Source organism: Eleutherodactylus coqui, chromosome 11 (assembly GCF_035609145.1).
Source record: "Eleutherodactylus coqui strain aEleCoq1 chromosome 11, aEleCoq1.hap1, whole genome shotgun sequence".
In the NCBI taxonomy this organism is placed as follows: Eukaryota; Metazoa; Chordata; class Amphibia; order Anura; family Eleutherodactylidae; genus Eleutherodactylus; species Eleutherodactylus coqui.
In genome coordinates this window covers 138,740,582-138,760,363 of record NC_089847.1, presented here as the reverse complement: position 1 = coordinate 138,760,363, position 19,782 = coordinate 138,740,582, and the positions used below count along the sequence as shown (strand labels likewise).

At 51.4% G+C, this 19,782-nt stretch overlaps 1 protein-coding gene across 1 annotated transcript in view; it reads right to left on the bottom strand.

Annotated features, from left to right (window-relative positions):
• STK33 (serine/threonine kinase 33) overlaps positions 1-17,650 on the bottom strand; it is a 75,115-nt gene extending 57,465 nt beyond the window's left edge. The window contains 5 exon segments of the mRNA XM_066583670.1: positions 6,965-7,103; positions 10,885-10,989; positions 11,115-11,228; positions 17,390-17,506; positions 17,601-17,650. Coding sequence (XP_066439767.1) covers positions 6,965-7,103; positions 10,885-10,989; positions 11,115-11,228; positions 17,390-17,506 — 475 coding nt within the window. The 5' untranslated portion in view covers positions 17,601-17,650.
• Positions 17,651-19,782: the final 2,132 nt, after the last annotated feature.

The following is a 19,782-nucleotide window of genomic DNA, read 5'->3' as shown; positions in this document are numbered from 1 at the left end:
AAAGCCGGAGCAGCTAGTAAACCTGCGAAGAGAGAGGGTCCGGGTCGCAGGCGCAGTGACATGGCCCAGCAGGTTGGTGCAGCTGCATCTGACAGTGCCGGAAGCGAAATGATGACCCGCAGTCAAACTCGCAGCCAAACGCTCAGCAAAGGAGGTAAGCCGCAGTGGAGTGATCGCAGGAAAGGGGAGTCTGTTGTAGAGGTGGCCTCCCATCTGGCCACCAGCATGGCAGACTATGAGTGTGCGGGGAGAGAAATCCTCCTGCAGAAGGAGAAGCTGCGGTCGGCCAGGTCGCTAAAGGACCAGACCGCCGCTAAAGGCAAGAAAGATGCAATAAGCAAGACTATACAGGACTGTAAAGATTGCATACAAAGGTGCAAGGAAGAGAGGGACAGGATTCTGGAGCAAAGTGGTCCCTTTAGGGAAAAGTTACTTAACGGTGATAGATTTTCCAAAATGGCGTCAGGACACAGCGGTCACAAGAAGGCTGATCACTCCAGCGATGGAGACAGCAGTGGTGACTGTTCTGAGGAGGACACCTTCCAGGACAGTCTGAGGGAGCAGCCTGTCTGCTCAGGAGAGCAGACCCAGAGTGGCACTACAACCACCAGCAGCCTCCGGCCGGAGCAGGTTGCGCTGCCTCTAACCTCCGGGGATTCGGATCCGGAGGAAGATAAAAGCGATGGGGGCGCTTTAATAATGCAGCAGATAAGGCTGTTGGAATCCCCCCCTAATATGAGCAGCCTTAAGTTTGGTGATGATTTACCAGAGGAGGATGTCAAGATCAAGGCGAAAAAAGGAAAAAAAAAGAATTTGGTGCAGGAGAAATTTGTGTATGTGACGGGGGGCGCTGGTTTGGCTGCAAAGTCGGATCAGGGCACCCCCACCCTGAGAACCCCGGTTTCTGACTCTACAGTGGGTTTTGAACAAGGGAACAGGGATAAAGGAGTTAAACTGGCCGGGTCCTCTGTCCCTGTTTCAGTTAGTGCAGTGACAGAAACAGCCAGCAGGGCGGCCAGCACAGGACAAGGCAAGGTGGCAAAGGATTATGGCAGTGGTAGAACTGCCAGCGCCAGTAAGGCCAGTGATGCGGAGGGTGCTGCGGGGTCGGGATCGGGGGTCCCCCGTGCGACAGGTCGGTCTGCAGGGGTCCCTCAGTCTAGGTCCCAGTCTAGGTCCCAGGCACCCAGTGATGTGGAGGCTGCTGGCAAAAGTAAAGGAAAAGGCAAAAATAAAAATACTAAAAGCGCCGGAATGCAGAGTGCTGACCATGGGGGGGTCATTACGGTGGTTGCAGCTGCGCAAGATGGGGCAGCAGTGCCACCCCCAAGGTCTACCAAGGCAAAAACAAACCCTGCTTCTAACCCCAAGTCTGGTCCAGAGGGTCTTGGTATGAAAGGTCTTGGTATGAAAGGAGTGGATGTGTCTGGTGCGGCCCGTGTGTCTGATGCTCCGACGCACTCGGAGGCACGGGCTGCAGCTAGTGTTCTCAGCACAGGGGAACCTACTGTAAATAGAGGCACAGGTTCTGGGGATAGTCAGGGCACATCACAGGTTCCAGTCGCCCCTCCGGCGGCGACCACAGCTGGTAGGAGTTATGCCAGTGTCGCTGCTGGAGGGGAAGGGTCCTCCTTGTCTCCAGGCTCTAGAGAGGGCATATTGCAACAGCGCCTCCTGGGGGCTCTACGGAAGGGGGAGAGTTCAATCACAGTTGGAGGAAGAGAGGTGAACCTGTCTCTTTGGACAGAGAGACACGGCTTAGGGGCCTTCCGAGAGCAAAGGGGGGAGACCGTATGGTCCCTACCAACACCCAGGCAGGACGCAGGTCGTAGGAATGTGGTCCGTCTTCGTTGGAGAGGCAATGATACATGCCCCCCGAGGGCAAGGGTAGTGGAGCTTCTGCTGAAGATGGGCTTCAGGGCGGTTGACATCTTTGCCCTGATCCATCCCTACGGCACGTCTGAGTTTGACATCAGCTTCGTTCGCCCAGAGGGGCTAGAACTCTTCTGGGGGAATTACGAGCTGGTGAAAAGCGAGCCCGGCTGGCGAGACTTTGCCATCCAGGTGGTGTCTCGCCAGAACGAAGTCAAGAAGGTGACCGTTTTGACTCGTAACGAGTCACTTTCTTGTTTTGATATTATGACGTGGCTCGGTCGATACGGAGAGGTGACAGACATGCCCAGAAAGAACAGGGATGAGCACGGCATATGGTCTGGGGCCTGGACGTTTATGGTCAAGCTGAAGCGTTCAGGTAACTCAGTGGCACACATTCCATCTGCAGCCTTCCTCGGCAGGGATCGTATCTTGGCCTTTTACCAGGGGCAGCCGAAGCTCTGCCACAGGTGCGGCGACCCCTCACACTTGAGCGCCGCTTGTAAGACCTTGAAGTGCGCTCTGTGTGGGGGTCTGGGTCATCTAGCCGCCTCCTGTGCGGAGATTAGGTGTAACCTGTGTGGTGATCTCGGTCACCCATTCAGTCGCTGTCCACGCTCCTTTGCCAATGCGGTCTCAGCCCCTACGGATGGGGGCCATGGTGCGGCCTCCGGGGGTGAGGGGACTAGCAGAGGTGTAGGAGCTAAGGAGCCAGGGAAGAACCAGCAAAAGACGCCTTCTGAGCAGAGGCGTCAGGACAAACGCAGACGGAGCAGGGAGCTGACAGGAGCGCCCACAGCAGGTGGGTCAATGGTGGCCCCTGTTCCTGAAGCAAATTTTGCGGCTGAGGCCTTGAGGGACAGCGAGTTAGATGAAGAGGACAGGAGGATCCAGAGGGAGGACGGAAAGACCAACTCTTCAGATTCCTCCCACTATGAGAGTGTGGATGAGGAAGGAAAGAGGTGGCTAGAGAAACGGCGTAAGCTACGTGCCACTAGGAGAAAGCGAAGGGGGGATTCAAGATCTTCTCCCACCCCGGGCCAAGTACTGAAAGGAGAAGCCTGCTCGCCTCCAGTTGGACTCTCCAATAGGTACCGGGCCCTTCAAGACATCTCTTCCTCCTCTGAGGGGGAAGCAAAGGGCAAGGTGCCTGGGGCAAAGAAAGGGTCAACGGGGGGCGCTGAGTCTCCTCCTCGTGGAGGCTTACTTCCTTCCGGGGAGGGGGCTACTCTGGAGCCTGGAAACAAGGACGATGGGGTCAGCGGATCCCTTGCTATGGACACATCTATGTCCAAAAAAAGAAGCAAGGGGCTTTCCTCTGACCCCGAAGAAGCGGGTGTGAGGAAGAAAGCCGTCTAATTTAATCACTCATGATGGCGGCACCCACTCCGCTGACTCTGGCATCAATTAACGTTGCCAGCATTAAGTCTGATACGGCTAGATTTGCGGCCTTTGATTTTCTCAGCCGAGTTGAAGCTGACATTTTATTTTTGCAGGAGACCAGGCTGTCTGATTTGGCAGCCATACATAAGGCAAAAAGGGAGTGGAGGTCAGGCCCTTCCTACTGGTCTCTTGCGGCCGAGCCGTATAGCGGAGTGGCGGTCCTTTTTACCGCAGCGGTTGAATGCCGACGAGTTATTGAATTAGAAATGGGAAGGTGCCTGATCTTAGATGTCCTCATGAAGGGACAAGAATTGAGACTTGTAAACATCTATGGTCCCCAGTCAAAAAAGGACAGGAAGAGTCTCTTTATGAGGATCAAGCCCTACCTTTTTACCAGCCGCCAAGTTGTCTTTGGAGGTGACTTTAATGCAGTCACGAGAGCCCGCGATAGGGGAGGCTCTGGAGACAGGCGGTTGACTTTTGACAGCGTCGCACTTAATAGTATAGCTAGCGAGGCTCGCCTGGTGGATGTCCACATCCGGCACACCCCAGGCCACGAGGGGTTCACCTATTATAGAGGTCAGAGCAGGTCTAGAATAGACAGGTTTTATTTGAAGGAGGAAGCCATCTCTTCACCAGTGTCCGTTGTTGAGGTGGAATTCTCCGACCACTGTCTAATATTGTTTTCTCTGAATGTTGCAGAGACCCCCCGGATGGGTAGAGGCTTATGGAGGCTGAATTCATCACTCCTGGAGGAAGCAGAGATAAGACAGTCCTTTGAGGATTTTCTGCAGAGCCAGGTACCATTACTGGATCTCTGTAGCAGTAAGTCAGAGTGGTGGGAGATGTTCAAGAGGAGGGCGGCAAGGTTCTTCCGAGAGCTCTCCAACCTCAGATGCCTGGACAGGTACCGCCTGTACAACGGCCTGAGGAGGAAACTCGAACATCTCGTTTCGACTGGAGGTAGCCGCGAGGAGATCTCCAGAGTGAAATCTTTACTCAAGACGTGCCAGTATGACAGACACGCATCCTTGGTTTTTGAGAGGGATTTCGGGAAGTACCGCTCGCCCGACCCTTACAGAAACTGTAGGATGTCAGTGAATAGTAAAGTGGTCACTGGACTGATTGACAGTACGGGGTCCCTGAATCGATCCAGATCAGGGATCCTGGAGGTCGTCAGATCCTACTACTCGCAACTCTTGGGAAAGAGGGATCTAGATTCGGAAGTGATGTCGGCTTTCCTGGCTGAAGCTGTCCCTGGGCCAGGGGTAGACACCTCTCTTGGCGTTTTGACAGAAGAGATCAGAGAAGAGGAAGTTAGACTGGCGATTGATGGGCTCCGGCCCAAAAAGTCGCCAGGTCCGGATAGATTAACATCCGAGTATTATAAGACCTTCAAGGACCTCTTGAGTCCCCTCTTGACGGAGGTATTAAATGAGTGTCTTTCCTCGGGCACTCTGCCAAAGTCAATGAGGAGGTCGGCCTTGATCATTCTGTCAAAAGGTAAAGACTCGAGCCGTATTGAGAACTGGCGTCCCATAGCGCTTCTCAATACGGACAGGAAGGTTCTGGCAAAAGTGCTGTTTAATCGGCTGGTCAAGTTTGCACCCCGGCTCCTCTCGTGGGCCCAGCATTGCTCTGTTCCAGGCCGTAGCACCTTTAGCGCTGTTCTCGGTGTCCGAGAGGCAGTGGAGCAGGGTAGGGCTGGTCACTGGGAGGGGTACTTGCTGTTCTTGGATCAGGCCAAAGCGTTTGATCGGGTTAATCACGAGTACCTCTGGTCAGTCCTTCTGAGATACGGCCTGCCAGTGGGGTTTGTTGATTGGCTGCGAACATTGTATGCAGGGGCTGAGACTTTCCCGCTGGTGAACGGTTGGCTTGGCCGCCCTTTTGAGGTGGGGTCCGGCGTCCGTCAGGGCTGTCCTCTAAGTCCTCTGTTGTATGCGTTTGCGATAGATCCCTTCCTTAGGAGGGTTGATTGTGGACCTATAGCGGGGGTCGGGATGGACCGGGCGGTGCCGGAGGCTACCCTGAGGGCAGTGGCATACGCCGATGATGTCACGCTCTTCGTGTCCTCGAGAGAGAGAGAGAGAGAGAGAGGAGGCGGAGTTTGTGGTGTCGGAGGTGGACCGCTACTCGGAAGCTTCCGGGTCTATGGTCAACTGGGATAAGTGTGAAAGTCTCTGGTTAGGAAGGGGGGATCCTACGTTTGATCTCCCGGACACCCTTCCGGTGCCCCAAACTTCCGCAAAAGTACTTGGCATCAAATTCGGCTAGGAGGATTACCCCATGCAAAATTGGGTGGACAGGCTGGATGGTGCAACTCACAAGGTAAACCAGTGGAAGGGTTGGTCTTTGACCCTTCGGGAAAGAGTTAGCCTGATCAAAACATATCTGCTCCCTTTATTCATGTACCTGGGCAGCGTATGTGTTTTGCCAGAGCCTCTCTGGACTCGGGTCTACAACCTGTTCTTCCTAATGTTGTGGGGGAACAGGTTGAACCTGATCAGGAGAGATGTTACATACCGCACGAGGAGACTAGGGGGGTTGTCTATGGTCAACCCCGTGGTGTTTCTTGTAGACACTTTTTTTAAGATCAACATAGGCAACCTCTGGCAAGAGAGGGCTCCTCCGTGGGTCTACTCCTGCCGGGGATGGCTTCAGCCTTTCTTCCAGGAATGGGAGACAGGAGGGCGAGTGAAGGACCTTCGCACGCAGCACGGATATCTCCCGGCTTACGCTACCTTGGTTCTGAAGGTGATACGCCGGTGGGGTCTGGGGATGTGGGAGATCAGGACTCTGACGAGGAGGCTCCTCGACGAAAGAGTCCTGTTGACCCGTTTCCTGAAGCCCCTGGCGCTCAAGGACTGCCCAAGTCGGGACCTGGAGGGAGGGTTACGTTTACTGAATTCAACCCGGGTCCCCTTGAAGTTTTGGGACTTGGCTTGGCGCTGCTTTCACGGGAGACTGTATGTAAGGGGCAACTTGAAGAGCAGGCCTCTGATTGACAGGGGTTGCCCCCGTCAGGAGTGCAGCGACGTGCTGGAAAGCATGGAGCATTTCCTGCTTCAGTGCCCCTTTAATACAGAGGTATACCAACGGGTAGGGGTCTCCATAGGCTGGCGTCAGCTGGCACACCTCTCCTATGCGGAGTGGGCTTATGGAGCCTTCAGAGGCCTTGGTGGCAGGGACCGCTGCACTCTATTTCTAGTTAGCCTAGTGGTCAGGTTCCACATCTGGAGTGCACGGTGTTTAATCTCGAGGGAGCTGAAAGTCCTCCCCGTGGATACGGTATGTAGGAACATCCTGGGTGACCATTTGTATTGATTTTAAGCTATTTAACTACTTTAGTTCCCAGAAAACCCCTTTAATCTATGTAAACCTATAAATGGGGAAACTGCTGTAACGACGTCCGTACGCACTGCTGGGTGATGAATGTGCGCTCATAAATAAAACAACCCACGAATACACACCATGACAAAGTAGTACAACTACAAAAGCACTTTCGGTGCATCACCCCACAGCTACCAGCAGAGGGAGCCAGAGTAGCGCCTATGAGACACCTCTGCAGATTGCACTTCAGCGAAGCCATAAACACAATGAAAAGAACTTGTAAAATGTATAAACTACCCAATCTGAGATCAGAGAGCCGTGTTGTCTGCAGATTCCACTGATAAACCTTGCATCACTCAGCAGCTGGGCTGCGTACCTTTCTTGTGCAGATAGGCGATGGCGGAAGCTAAGCTGTGAATGACGTGTCTCGTCTCACTCTCGGACAAGGGCTTCCTCCGCTGCAGGATCTCCCGCAGCTCTCCGCCTTCACACAGCTCCATGACCAGGTACATCCTCTGAAAAGTGAGCACAACATGTTGGTCTGTCTACATGCCCAGGTGCAGGAAAGGTGACGAGCAGAATGTAAAGAAATAAGATTGTAACCATCTGGAGATCAGAAGGGAAGGAGACCTGCTACCATGTCACTCAGAACTCCTTTAGAAATTGCTGGCAGCAACACATCTCACAAAAGTTGTGGCGGGGCCGTGTCCACAGGTGTGTGTGGAGGGGGGGGGGGGGGGGGGGGGCGTGTCCACCAGTGTGGGGCGGGGCTGTGTCCAGTGGTGGGGGGGGCGTGTCCTTCAGTGTGTGTGAGGGGGGGGGCGTGTCCTTCAGTGTGTGTGTGTGTGTGTGTGGAGGGGGGCGTGTCCACCAGTGTGGGGCGGGGCTATGTCCAGTGGTGGGGGCGTGTCCTTCAGTGTGTGAGGAGGGGGCGTGTCCACCAGTGTGGGGCGGGGCTGTCCAGTGGTGGGGGCGTGTCCTTCAGTGTGTGTGGAGGGGGCGTGTCCACCAGTGTGGGGCGGGGCTATGTCCAGTGGGGGGGCGTGTCCTTTAGTGTGTGTGAGGAGGGGGGGGGCCGTGTCCACCGATGTGGGGCAGGGCTGTGTCCAGTGGTGTGGGGGGGGAGCGTGTCCGCCGGTGTGGGGTGGGGGTGGGGGGGACACAGTGTCCACCGGTGTGTGTGTGGGGGGGGGGGGACCGTGTCCGCCAGTGTGCGTGGGGAGGGGGGGGGGAGGGGACCGTGTCTGCCAGTGTGTGTGTGGGGGGGGGGGGGGGCGTGTCCGCCAGTGTTTAGGGGGGGGTGTCCGCCAGTGTTTGGGGGGGAGGGGGCGTGTCCGCCGGTGGGGGGGCGTGTCCGCCGGTGTGTAGCATCTGCTCTTCTGTAAAGTGAGGAGACTGCTTGCTGGAGTTTTGGGACAGGAATGTTGTCCCCTTCTTGTCTGATGGAGGATTCTAGCTGCTCCGCAGTCCTCGGTTGTCTTTATCAGATCTTTCATTCCATATTGGTGGAAGGTCCAGACTGCAGGTGACCAGTGCCGCCCCAAGACTCTTCTCCTGGAAGCCATGCTGATGCAGTATGTGGTTCAGCATTGTCTTCCCTGAACGATACGTTGTCTGGATGGAGCGTGTGCGGTTCTACAGCCTCCATATACTGTCAGCACTGATGGCGCCTGTCAGGATGTGTGCGCCGCCCGTGCCATAGGCACTAATGCCACCCCAATGCCATCAGAGATAACAAGCTGGATGGCTCCGCTCCTCTGAAGTCCGCAGGGGGTTTCCAAAAAGAATCCCGTTTTGCCTCAGTCCATGTAAAAGAGTTTTGGCCCAGAGAAGACGCCGGCGTCTCTGGATTGTGTGGGTATACGGTGTATCTGTGATCGTACGGTGAGCTGCTAGTATTCCTGCGCCCTGCAGTGATCGCTCTTACAGAGTCATGCCTGTTATTACTGCAGCGCCCCCTGAGGGCCGCAGATCTCCAGCAGCCAGTATTGGCCGGCGCTCTTCTCTCTTGCGCATGTTCTGTCACTCAAAGTCTTTACAATTTTATGTTGAGGAACATTTTTCTGACATTATTCACAATTTTTAGCTGCAGTTTTGCACAAATTGGTGAATCTCTGACCACCTTTGCTTCTGAGAGACTCGGCCTCTCTAACATGCGCTCTATATACAGTCAGGTTACTTCATTAGTACCACTTACTTTTCCAGCCTGTTGTCCCCCCTGGCCCAACTTTTGTGAGATGTGTTGCTGCCATCAATTTCTTAATGAGTTTTTGTTAATGGAGCCGTGCCCCGCCCCCTCCCCACCCCCTCCCCCTCTGATATGTTCTACTGTGAGTAAAATCTGGTTAGATGGGATTTCTAGATTATTACAATCTTTATTTACATTTTACAGCGTCCCCACTTTTTGGGGATTGGGGTCTTATTATTTATTTTGAGGTGCTGTTAATCCCGGCTGCCTCCCGGATGAGGGCTGTAAGTACATACAGAAGCCGGCAGGAACAATAAACAGGGACTAAAGGACTTACAAACTGATGCAGAGGGATGGAGGACGCTGACTGCAGGCGCTTACAGACCGCTGGGAAGGAGATACTACAGGAGATACCTGAAGGGACAGGTTGTATATAGGAGAATATTGTGAGCTGTCTGTAGTTAGCCCACAAGCTGCATGATCTAGTGCAATGCATTATGGGTTTTCCCACCATTAGGTCTGTGTGCCTGCCCAGAGGGGATGCAGTAGCATGCAGAAGGGTTGTGTAGGCAGTTCTGGTGCAACTGGAATATAAGAGACTCTGCTGTAAAGTCAGAATTGTGAATGCAGCTCTGGAGGTGAATAAACGTTTTCGGTCGTGTCTTCTGTTACATTTTGCAGTTGCTGATTGGTGTAATCATGTTCGAAAGTTGCTACTTTCACCTCTTTTTTCCAGCTCTGCTTCCCCTTAGTCCATCTAGACCAGCGGTTCCCAAACTGTGCTTCGAGGAGCCCTTAGGGCCTCCGCGAGTGACAGTCAGGGGCTCCGACCGAGGGTCTCCGTGGTGGCAAACCTATGGCACAGATGCCAACGGCTGCTCACCACTGTAGTGATTACTGGCAGGGGTGCCGCAGCTCCCCGCCGGTAATCATGCAGTGACGCTGATCCCAATGCATACTATGACGTCAGTGTGCACCCGGGATCCTCCTCCCCTGAGTCCTCTCCTCCTAGGTTCTGCAGGAGAAGATAAGGAATGGACTGTTCTGAGGCACAATGCTGTCAGTGTGTACCCGGGATCAGCACCGAGCAAAGGAAGAGCAGCGCTGACTGCAAGGAGGAGGTAAGTACATAGCCCTAAACCTATTATTACTGGGGCTACTGTGGGGGTTAATATTACTAAGGGCGTTAATAATATTGGGGGTTAAAATTATTACTGTGGGATTAATACTACTGAAGGGGTCACTATTACTACTAAGACCACTGTGGGGGTCACTATTACTACAGGGGCTAATATAGGGGACACCATTACTACTGAGACCACTGTGGGGGTGGGAGTGGGGGGGGGGGTCACTATTACTACTGAGCCCACTGTGGGGAGGGGGGGCTGTCACTACTACCACTGAGACCACTGTAGGGGGGGGGGAGGGGGGGTCAATATTACCACTGAGACCACTGTGAGGGGGGGGGGGGTCACTATTACTACTGAGACCATTGTGGGGGGGAAGGTGGGGGTCACTATTACTACTAAGACCACTGTGGGGGTCACTATTACTACAGGGGCTAATATAGGGGACACCATTACTACTGAGACCACTGTGGGGGTGGGAGTGGGGGGGGGGGGTCACTATTACTACTGAGCCCACTGTGGGGAGGGGGGGGCTGTCACTACTACCACTGAGACCACTGTAGGGGGGGAGGGGGTCACTATTACCACTGAGACCACTGTGGGGTGGGGGGGTCACTATTACTACTGAGACCATTGTGGAGGGGAAGGTGGGGGTCACTATTACTACTAAGACCATTTTTTATAAAAATGGAGGTAAAAATAATAAGTTGTGATAAGCCACGCCCCTGACCCCTCCCTTGACCACACCCTCTGTCTCACTTTGGGGCTCCAAGAGAAATTTTTCCTTCAAAAAGGGCTCCAAGGCTGAAAAAATTTGGGAACCGCTGATGTAGATTGTTATAAAGAAGGGTTATTCAGTCCGGCCTGATTCTGATGATGTGACATCGGTGGTCCCGCCCCTCCTGATCGATTACAGGGCGACCCTGCCCTAGTGTGTAGTGTAGAATATAAAGTAATACTCCAGCTCTCGGGGTCACTTACCTTGGGCGTCTCAAACACTTCCTCCAGGTGGATGATGTGCTGGTGATTTACTCTCTTTAAGATGGAAACCTCCCGTTCCAGCAGTTTGACGGCGGAGCTCCCGGCCTACGGTATGAAGTATGGGTCAGGGCTATACAAAAGGGAGGGTGCAGGACATGCTGGCAGATGTGAGGGCCGGCCGCTGCGATAATTACCACTGTCTAGTATGGAGTAACAGGACAAGGTCTCACCTTTTCTTTATTGACCTTCTTAATCGCCCACTTCTTGCCGGTCTCCCGATGGGTGGCTTCAATGACGACTCCGAAGCTTCCTTGTCCCAACTTCTTACCAAACATATAGATTTGCTGATATACAAGTGAACACAGAATTACAGCGTAGATCTGAGACCATCATACCGTAATAACGTATATAATCTACAGTGGAGTCACTGAGTACCTACAGTAACCCATTAGAGACCAAGCGCCGTAAATTTATGGCGCTTGGTCTTGGGCTTTAATCTAGGAGGATGGCAAGAGTATGGTGCCGGATTACATCTGCTGCTTAATCACAGCCGGCGCTCGATCATTCACAGCCATTCAGTGAATGACATCACTGAATGGCTGTGATTGGTTTATTGAGCGTCAGCTGTGATTGGCTGGTGCTCGATCCAATCACAGCGCTTAGTTACACAGCACTAATGGCGGGGGAATTCAAAACCGAGCAGGGAGATTGACAGCGGGGAGATGTCTGAAGCAGCTTGCCGCACCACCGGGGACACAGGTGCCGCCTGGAAGGGGAGTATTGCCATTTTTTACCTAGTATATACTCGAGTCAATAAGTTTCACCAGATTTTTGTGGTAAAACTAACTGATTTGGCTAATACTCCAGTATATACGGTGTATATAAAAAGGAAAGGACCCATCACTGACACGAAGCAAAACCGTCACATATGTACCCTGTAATCTGAAACTATACAAATTGTATATCAAAACATCCGAAGCGCAACATCCGTACATACATTACTTATCCTGTACTGCTCCTGAGTACATTAAGGTATTATACTCCAGAGCTGCACTCAGTATTCTGCTGGTGGAGTCACTGTGTACTTACATTACTTATCCTGTACTGCTCCTGAGTTACATCCTGTATTATACTGCAGAGCTGCACTCACTATTCTGCTGGTGGGGTCACTGTGTACATACATTACTTATCCTGTACTGCTGCTGAGTTACATCCTGTATTATACCCCAGAGCTGCACTCACTATTCTGCTGCTGGAGTCACTGTGTACATACATTACTTATCCTGTACTGACCCTGAGTTACATCTTGTATTATACTCCAGAGCTGCACTCACTATTCTGCTGGTGGAGTCACTGTGTACATACATTACTTATCCTGTACTGACCCTGAGTTACATCCTGTATTATACCCCAGAGCTGCACTCACTATTCTGCTGGTGGAGTCACTGTGTACATACATTACTTATCCTGTACTGATCCTGAGTTACTGACTGTATTATACTCCAGAGCTGCACTCACTATTCTGCTGGTGGAGTCACTGTGTACATACATTACTTATCCTGTACTGCTCCTGAGTTACATCCTGTATTATACTCCAGAGCTGCACTCACTATTCTGCTGGTGGAGTCACTGTATACATACATTACTTATGCTGTATTATAGTCCAGAGCTGCACTCACTATTCTGCTGGTGGAGTCACTGTGTACATACATTACTTATCCTGTACTGATCCTGAGTTACTGACTGTATTATACTCCAGAGCTGCACTCACTGTTCTGCTGGTGGAGTCACTGTGTACATACATTACTTATCCTGTACTGCTCCTGAGTTACATCCTGTATTCTACTCCAGAGCTGGACTCACTATTCTGCTGGTGGAGTCACTGTGTACATACATTACTTATCCTGTACTGATCCTGAGTTACATCCTGTATTATACCCCAGAGCTGCACTCACTATTTCGCTGGTGGAGTCACTGTGTACATACATTTCTTATCCTGTATTATACCCCAGAGCTGCACTCACTATTCTGCTGGTGGGGTCACTGTGTACATACATTACTTATCCTGTACTGACCCTGGGTTACATCCTGTATTATACTCCAGAGCTGCACTCACTATTCCGCTGGTGGAGTCACTGTGTACATACATTACTTATCCTGTACTGCTCCTGAGTTACATCCTGTATTATACCCCAGAGCTGCACTCACTATTCTGCTGGTGGGGTCACTGTGTACATACATTACTTATCCTGTACTGATCCTGAGTTACATCCTGTATTATACTCCAGAGCTGCACTCACTATTCTGCTGGTGGAGTCACTGTGTACATATATTACTTATCCTGTACTGACCCTGAGTTACATCCTGCATTATACCCCAGAGCTGCACTCACTATTCTGCTGGTGGTGTCACTGTGTACATACATTACTTATCCTGTACTGATCCTGAGTTACATCCTGTATTATACTCCAGAGCTGCACTCACTATTCTGCTGGTGGAGTCACTGTGTACATATATTACTTATCCTGTACTGACCCTGAGTTACATCCTGCATTATACCCCAGAGCTGCACTCACTATTCTGCTGGTGGAGTCACTGTGTACATACATTACTTATCCTGTACTGCTCCTGAGTTACATCCTGTATTATACTGCAGAGCTGCACTCACTATTCTGCTGGTGGAGTCACTGTGTACATACATTACTTATCCTGTACTGATCCTGAGTTACATCCTGTATTATACCCCAGAGCTGCACTCACTATTCTGCTGGTGGAGTCACTGTGTACATACATTACTTATCCTGTACTGCTCCTGAGTTACATCCTGTATTATACTGCAGAGCTGCACTCACTATTCTGCTGGTGGAGTCACTGTGTACATACATTACTTATCCTGTACTGACCCTGAGTTACATCCTGTATTATACTCCAGAGCTGCGCTCACTATTCTCCTGATGCATGCGAGTAAAGATGAGATGCCCTGTTGGCTGGTGAGGTGTTGTATCCGCATGGTCCTCGTCAGACTACAGGCCACCACAGCCGCCCCTGCATTCAGTGTGCGGGCTCAGACAGCGTCAGTGCGGGATCTGGACTCCTGCGGCCTGTAAAGTGATTGCCGGACTCGATGAATCCTATGTAACCGCTGAGAATCACAGACCCCAAGTACTCGACCATCAGGGCAGTGACCTCCACCGTCTGCAAGGTCATTACGCCATTAATCTCCAGACGCTAATTAACACTGCAGAATGAGGCGGAGATCACCTGATGCGAGGGGTGAGGAGCGGACAGGACTGACGAGGAGGCTCACAATCACCATTGTCCTCAGCTATGTTAACGATCACTCACTGCTTCCTAAATTACAGGGGTTGTCACAATTAGGTCAGTGTTGTGATGTCAGGCGGCCAACTGCACAGACCGGTGGCCATGGGTCTTCTGTACACACAATGTGGTGGTGGCTGACTTGTGGCAATGGGGTGTGGGGGGGGGGGGGGGTGAGCCCATACTGACAAGGGCGCACACAGGATTTTACGACTATATGCCATATGACAGTATGACAACTACAGTCCTGGGTATAATAGATGATGGGAGAGATCTCTGTACTGACCCCTTATATATTATACATAGTTATTAGAGCGCCCCCTTGTTACAGTCCTGGGTATAATAGATGATGGGAGAGATCTCTGTACTGACCCCTGATATATCTATACATAGTTATTAGAGCGCCCCCTTGTTACAGTCCTGGGTATAATAGATGATGGGAGAGATCTCTCTACTGACCCCTGATATATCTATACATAGTTATTAGAGCGCCCCCTTGTTACAGTCCTGGGTATAATAGATGATGGGAGAGATCTCTGTACTGCTCCCTGATATATCTATACATAGTTATCAGAGCGCCCCCTTGTTACAGTCCTGGGTATAACAGATGATGGGAGAGATCTCTGCATTGACCCCTGATATATTATACATAGTTATTAGAGCGCCCCCTTGTTACAGTCCTGGGTATAATAGATGATGGGAGAGATCTCTCTACTGACCCCTGATATATCTATACATAGTTATTAGAGCGCCCCCTTGTTACAGTCCTGGGTATAATAGATGATGGGAGAGATCTCTGTACTGCTCCCTGATATATCTATACATAGTTATCAGAGCGCCCCCTTGTTACAGTCCTAGGTATAATAGATGATGGGAGAGATCTCTGTACTGTTCTCTGATATATTACACATAGTTATTAGAGTGCCCCCATGTTACAGTCCTGGGTATAATAGATGATGGGAGAGATCTCTGTACTGACCCCTGATATATCTATACATAGTTATTAGAGCGCCCCCTTGTTACAGTCCTGGGTATAATAGATGATGGGAGAGATCTCTGTACTGACCCTGATATATTATACATAGTTATCAGAGCGCCCCCTTGTTACAGTCCTGGGTATAATAGATGATGGGAGAGATCTCTGTACTGACCCCTGATATATCTATACATAGTTATTAGAGCGCCCCCTTGTTACAGTCCTGGGTATAATAGATGATGGGAGAGATCTCTGTACTGACCCCTGGTATATCTATACATAGTTATTAGAGCGCCCCCTTGTTACAGTCCTGGGTGTAATAGATGATGGGAGAGACCTCTGTACTGACCCCTGATATATCTATACATAGTTATTAGAGCGCCCCCTTGTTACAGTCCTGGGTATAATAGATGATGGGAGAGATCTCTGTACTGACCCCTGATATATTATACATAGTTATTAGAGCGCCCCCTTGTTACAGACCTGATATAATAGATGATGGCAGAGATCTCTGTACTGACCCCTGATATATCTATACATAGTTATTAGAGCGCCCCCTTGTTACAGTCCTGGGTATAACAGATGATGATAGAGATCTCTGTACTGACCCCTGATATATCTATACATAGTTATTAGAGCGCCCCCTTGTTACAGTCCTGGGTATAATAGATGATGGGAGAGATCTCTGTACTGACCCCTGATATATTCTACATAATTATTAAGTCGCCCCTCAGTCGTCTTTTTTTCTAAACTAAATTACCACGATTATGATAACCTCTCTGGGTATTGTAGTCCGCCCATCCCATTTATTACTTTAGTTGCTCCTTTTAAACCGGCTCAAGCTCTGATTGCACCTTGGGCATCCGTTATGGGGCCTAGAGAAGAGGCTGGAGAAGAGAGAAGAGCAAGGAGTAGAGGCCTGGGCAGAGAAAGAAAGTGAAAGAAGGGAAGAAAGACGCCACTGTGAGAGAAGAAGTGGCCAGAATAGAAGACAGAACAGGGAGAAGAAGAAAAAAAACAAGTTGACAAAGAGGCGAGAGAAGAGTCCAGAACAGACGACAGGTCAGAGAAAGAAGGAACAATGAGACGCCAGAGAGAAGATGGAGAAGAAAAGGCCGGATCATGAAGAGGTGATCAAGACAGCAGACAGGACAGAGCAAGAAGAGTCCAGAGCAGAAGAAGGGTAAGAGAAGGGAGAGGAGGTGGCCGGGACAGAGACTGTAAGAGGATGGTTAGAGGGAGAACAAGAGTCAGAAGAGAAAGCAAGACAGAGCACAGACACAGCGCACAGACACAGCGCACAGACACAGCGCACAGACACAGCGCACAGACACAGCGCACAGACACAGCGCACAGACACAGCGCACAGACACAGCGCACAGACACAGCGCACAGACACAGCGCACAGAGCACAGCGCACAGAGCACAGAGCAAAGACACAGAGCACAGGCACAGAGCACAGAGCAAAGGCACAGAGCAAAGGCACAGAGCACAGACACAGCGCACAGACACAGCGCACAGACACAGCGCACAGACACAGCGCACAGACACAGCGCACAGACACAGCGCACAGACACAGCGCACAGACACAGCGCACAGACACAGCGCACAGACACAGCGCACAGACACAGCGCACAGACACAGCGCACAGACACAGCGCACAGACACAGCGCACAGAGCACAGCGCACAGAGCACAGAGCAAAGACACAGAGCACAGGCACAGAGCACAGAGCAAAGGCACAGAGCAAAGGCACAGAGCACAGAGCAAAGACAGCGCACAGAGCACACCAGCAGATAATCGCTCCAACCTCAGCGACAGCTTTGAGCGATTACTTTGCTTAAAACATAATTGGTATTTAAGTAACTTCTCAGCTCCTTAACTGTCAATTATGTATGTAAATGTATGTAAATGAGGCCTCACTGAGCAGCCAATAGCCTGAGGGTCTTATCTGGGAGCTCAGATCCTTTGTTCTTCACGGGGAAACAATGCTATCAGCACTGGAGAACAACTGATAATACTGATGGCTAAAATCAAGGGAGCTTCATTTTAAGGATCAGCGTAAAGAGCCTGAAATGCGCGAGGGGGGAGGGGCGCCCATTTACACGCACCGATTATCGCTGAAACAATCGATAATCGTCCAGTGGGCCTTAAGAGAAGGAGCTGCTTAGAGAGAAGAATAAGAAGAGGAGGCCGAGATAGGAGACAATACCTGGATGGCGGCTTCATCGTCCATCCGTGTGTGCGGCACTTTGTTCTCTGGGCTGTTGTTTCGAGTCCACGGAGCCACCATCTTCCTTCTGGCATCTCCTCCGTCTGAGCTCAGCATCTGAGGGACAAAGAAGTCAAAATAAGAACCTCCTGTATGCCGAAGAGACGTCCCCGGGCCCCGGAGCCCAATGCTACAGGGGTGCAGCGGTCACCGGATGGAATCCGTAGACAGTCCTGTCTGCTCCTGCTCCGTCTCTCCAGGTCACTTCCCACTACTGTCATTTTGGAGAGGTCTTTTTCATGGTAACAGGTGGGCGTCCTGCTGAACAAAGCTCCGCCCACTGCGTTGTCTGAGAACCGCTCACCTTCTCGCATTCCTCTCAGCCCATTACTTCCAATACAACATTCATGGACATTCCACAGCAAGACTTTCCCAGATACACAATCAATCAGTAACCCGACCCCTGCGCTAGATAATGACCAGCAGACACAGCAGTCCTCAGCTGCTCCTCCTGTCAGCAGGGTGATAAACTACTCTAAACCTGCTAAGTGCAACTTTGAGGAGTCTGGGGGACACCAGAAATATTCTACTCAACTTTCCAGACTCAGAATATAATCAAGTTTAGGCCGGCTTCACACGGTTCATGGTTTCCAACGGGTTCCTTCACAGGAGATGTTTTGTAGCCTGAAAGCACCCACTGGAAACCATCAGCTTCCCATCCATGCGTGCTGTAGCAACGCTGCAGCTCTACGAAGTCTTGCAATTTTGTAGCCCATGTGAAACAGGCCTAATGGTGCAGAAGTAGAAACCTCTCACTGCCACCTCCTGGATTTCTCCTGTGCTGCATCCATGCTGTGTAATGCTCTACCCCATCCCATCACTGCCACCTCCTGGATTTCTCCTGTTCTGCACCCATGCTGTGTAATGCTCTACCCCGTCCCATCACTGCCACCTCCTGGATATATTCTGTGCTGCACCTATACTGTCTAATGCTCTACCCTGTCCCATCACTGCCACCTCCTGGATTTCTCCTGTGCTGCACCTATACCGTGTAATGCTCTACCCTGTCCCATCACTGCCACCTCCTGGATTTCTCCTGTGCTGCACCTATACTGTGTAATGCTCTACCCCCGTCCCATCACTGCCACCTCCTGGATTTCTCCTGTGCTGCACCCATGCTGTGTAATGCTCTACCCTGTCCCATCACTGCCACCTCCTGGATTTCTCCTGTGCTGCACCTATACTGTGTAATGCTCTACCCTGTCCCATCACTGCCACCTCCTGGATATATTCTGTGCTGCACCTATACTGTCTAATGCTCTACCCTGTCCCATCACTGCCACCTCCTGGATTTCTCCTATGCTGCACCTATACTGTGTAATGCTCTACCCTGTCCCATCACTGCCACCACCTGGATTTCTCCTGTGCTGCACCCATGCTGTGTAATGCTCTACCCTGTCCCATCACTGCCACCTCCTGGATTTCTCCTGTGCTGCACCCATGCTGTGCAATGCTCTACCCTGTCCCATCACTGCCACCTCCTGGATTTCTCCTGTGCTGCACCTATACTGTGTAATGCTCTACCCTGTCCCATCACTGCCACCTCCTGGATTTCTCCTGTGCTGCACCTATACTGTGTAATGCTCTACCCTGTCCCATCACTGCCACCTCCTGGATTTCTCCTGTGCTGCACCCATGCTGTGTAATGCTCTACCCCGTCCCATCACTGCCACCTCCTGGATTTATCCTGTGCTGCACCTATACTGTGTAATGCTCTACCCCGTCCCATCACTGCCACCTCCTGGATTTCTCCTGTGCTGCACCTATACTGTGTAATGCTCTACCCCGTCCCATCACTGCCACCTCCTGGAGTTCTCCTGTGCTGCACCTATACCGTGTAATGCTCTACCCTGTCCCATCACTGCCACCTCCTGGATTTCTCCTGTGAGGCACCCATGCTGTGTAATGCTCTACCCCGTCCCATCACTGCGACCTCCTGGATTTCTCCTGTGCTGCATCCATTCTGTGTAATGCTCTACCCTGTCCCATCACTGCCACCTCCTGGATTTATCCTGTGCTGCACACATGCTGTGTAATGCTCTACTCCGTCCCATCACTGCCACCTCCTGGATATATTCTGTGCTGCACCTATACTGTGTAATGCTCTACCCTGTCCCATCACTGCCACCTCCTGGATTTCTCCTGTGCTGCACCCATGCTGTGTAATGCTCTACTTCATCCCATCACTGCCACCTCCTGGATTTATCCTGTGCTGCACCCATGCTGTGTAATGCTCTACTCCGTCCCATCACTGCCACCTCCTGGATTTCTCCTGTGCTGCACCTATACTGTGTAATGCTCTACCCCGTCCCATCACTGCCACCTCCTGGATT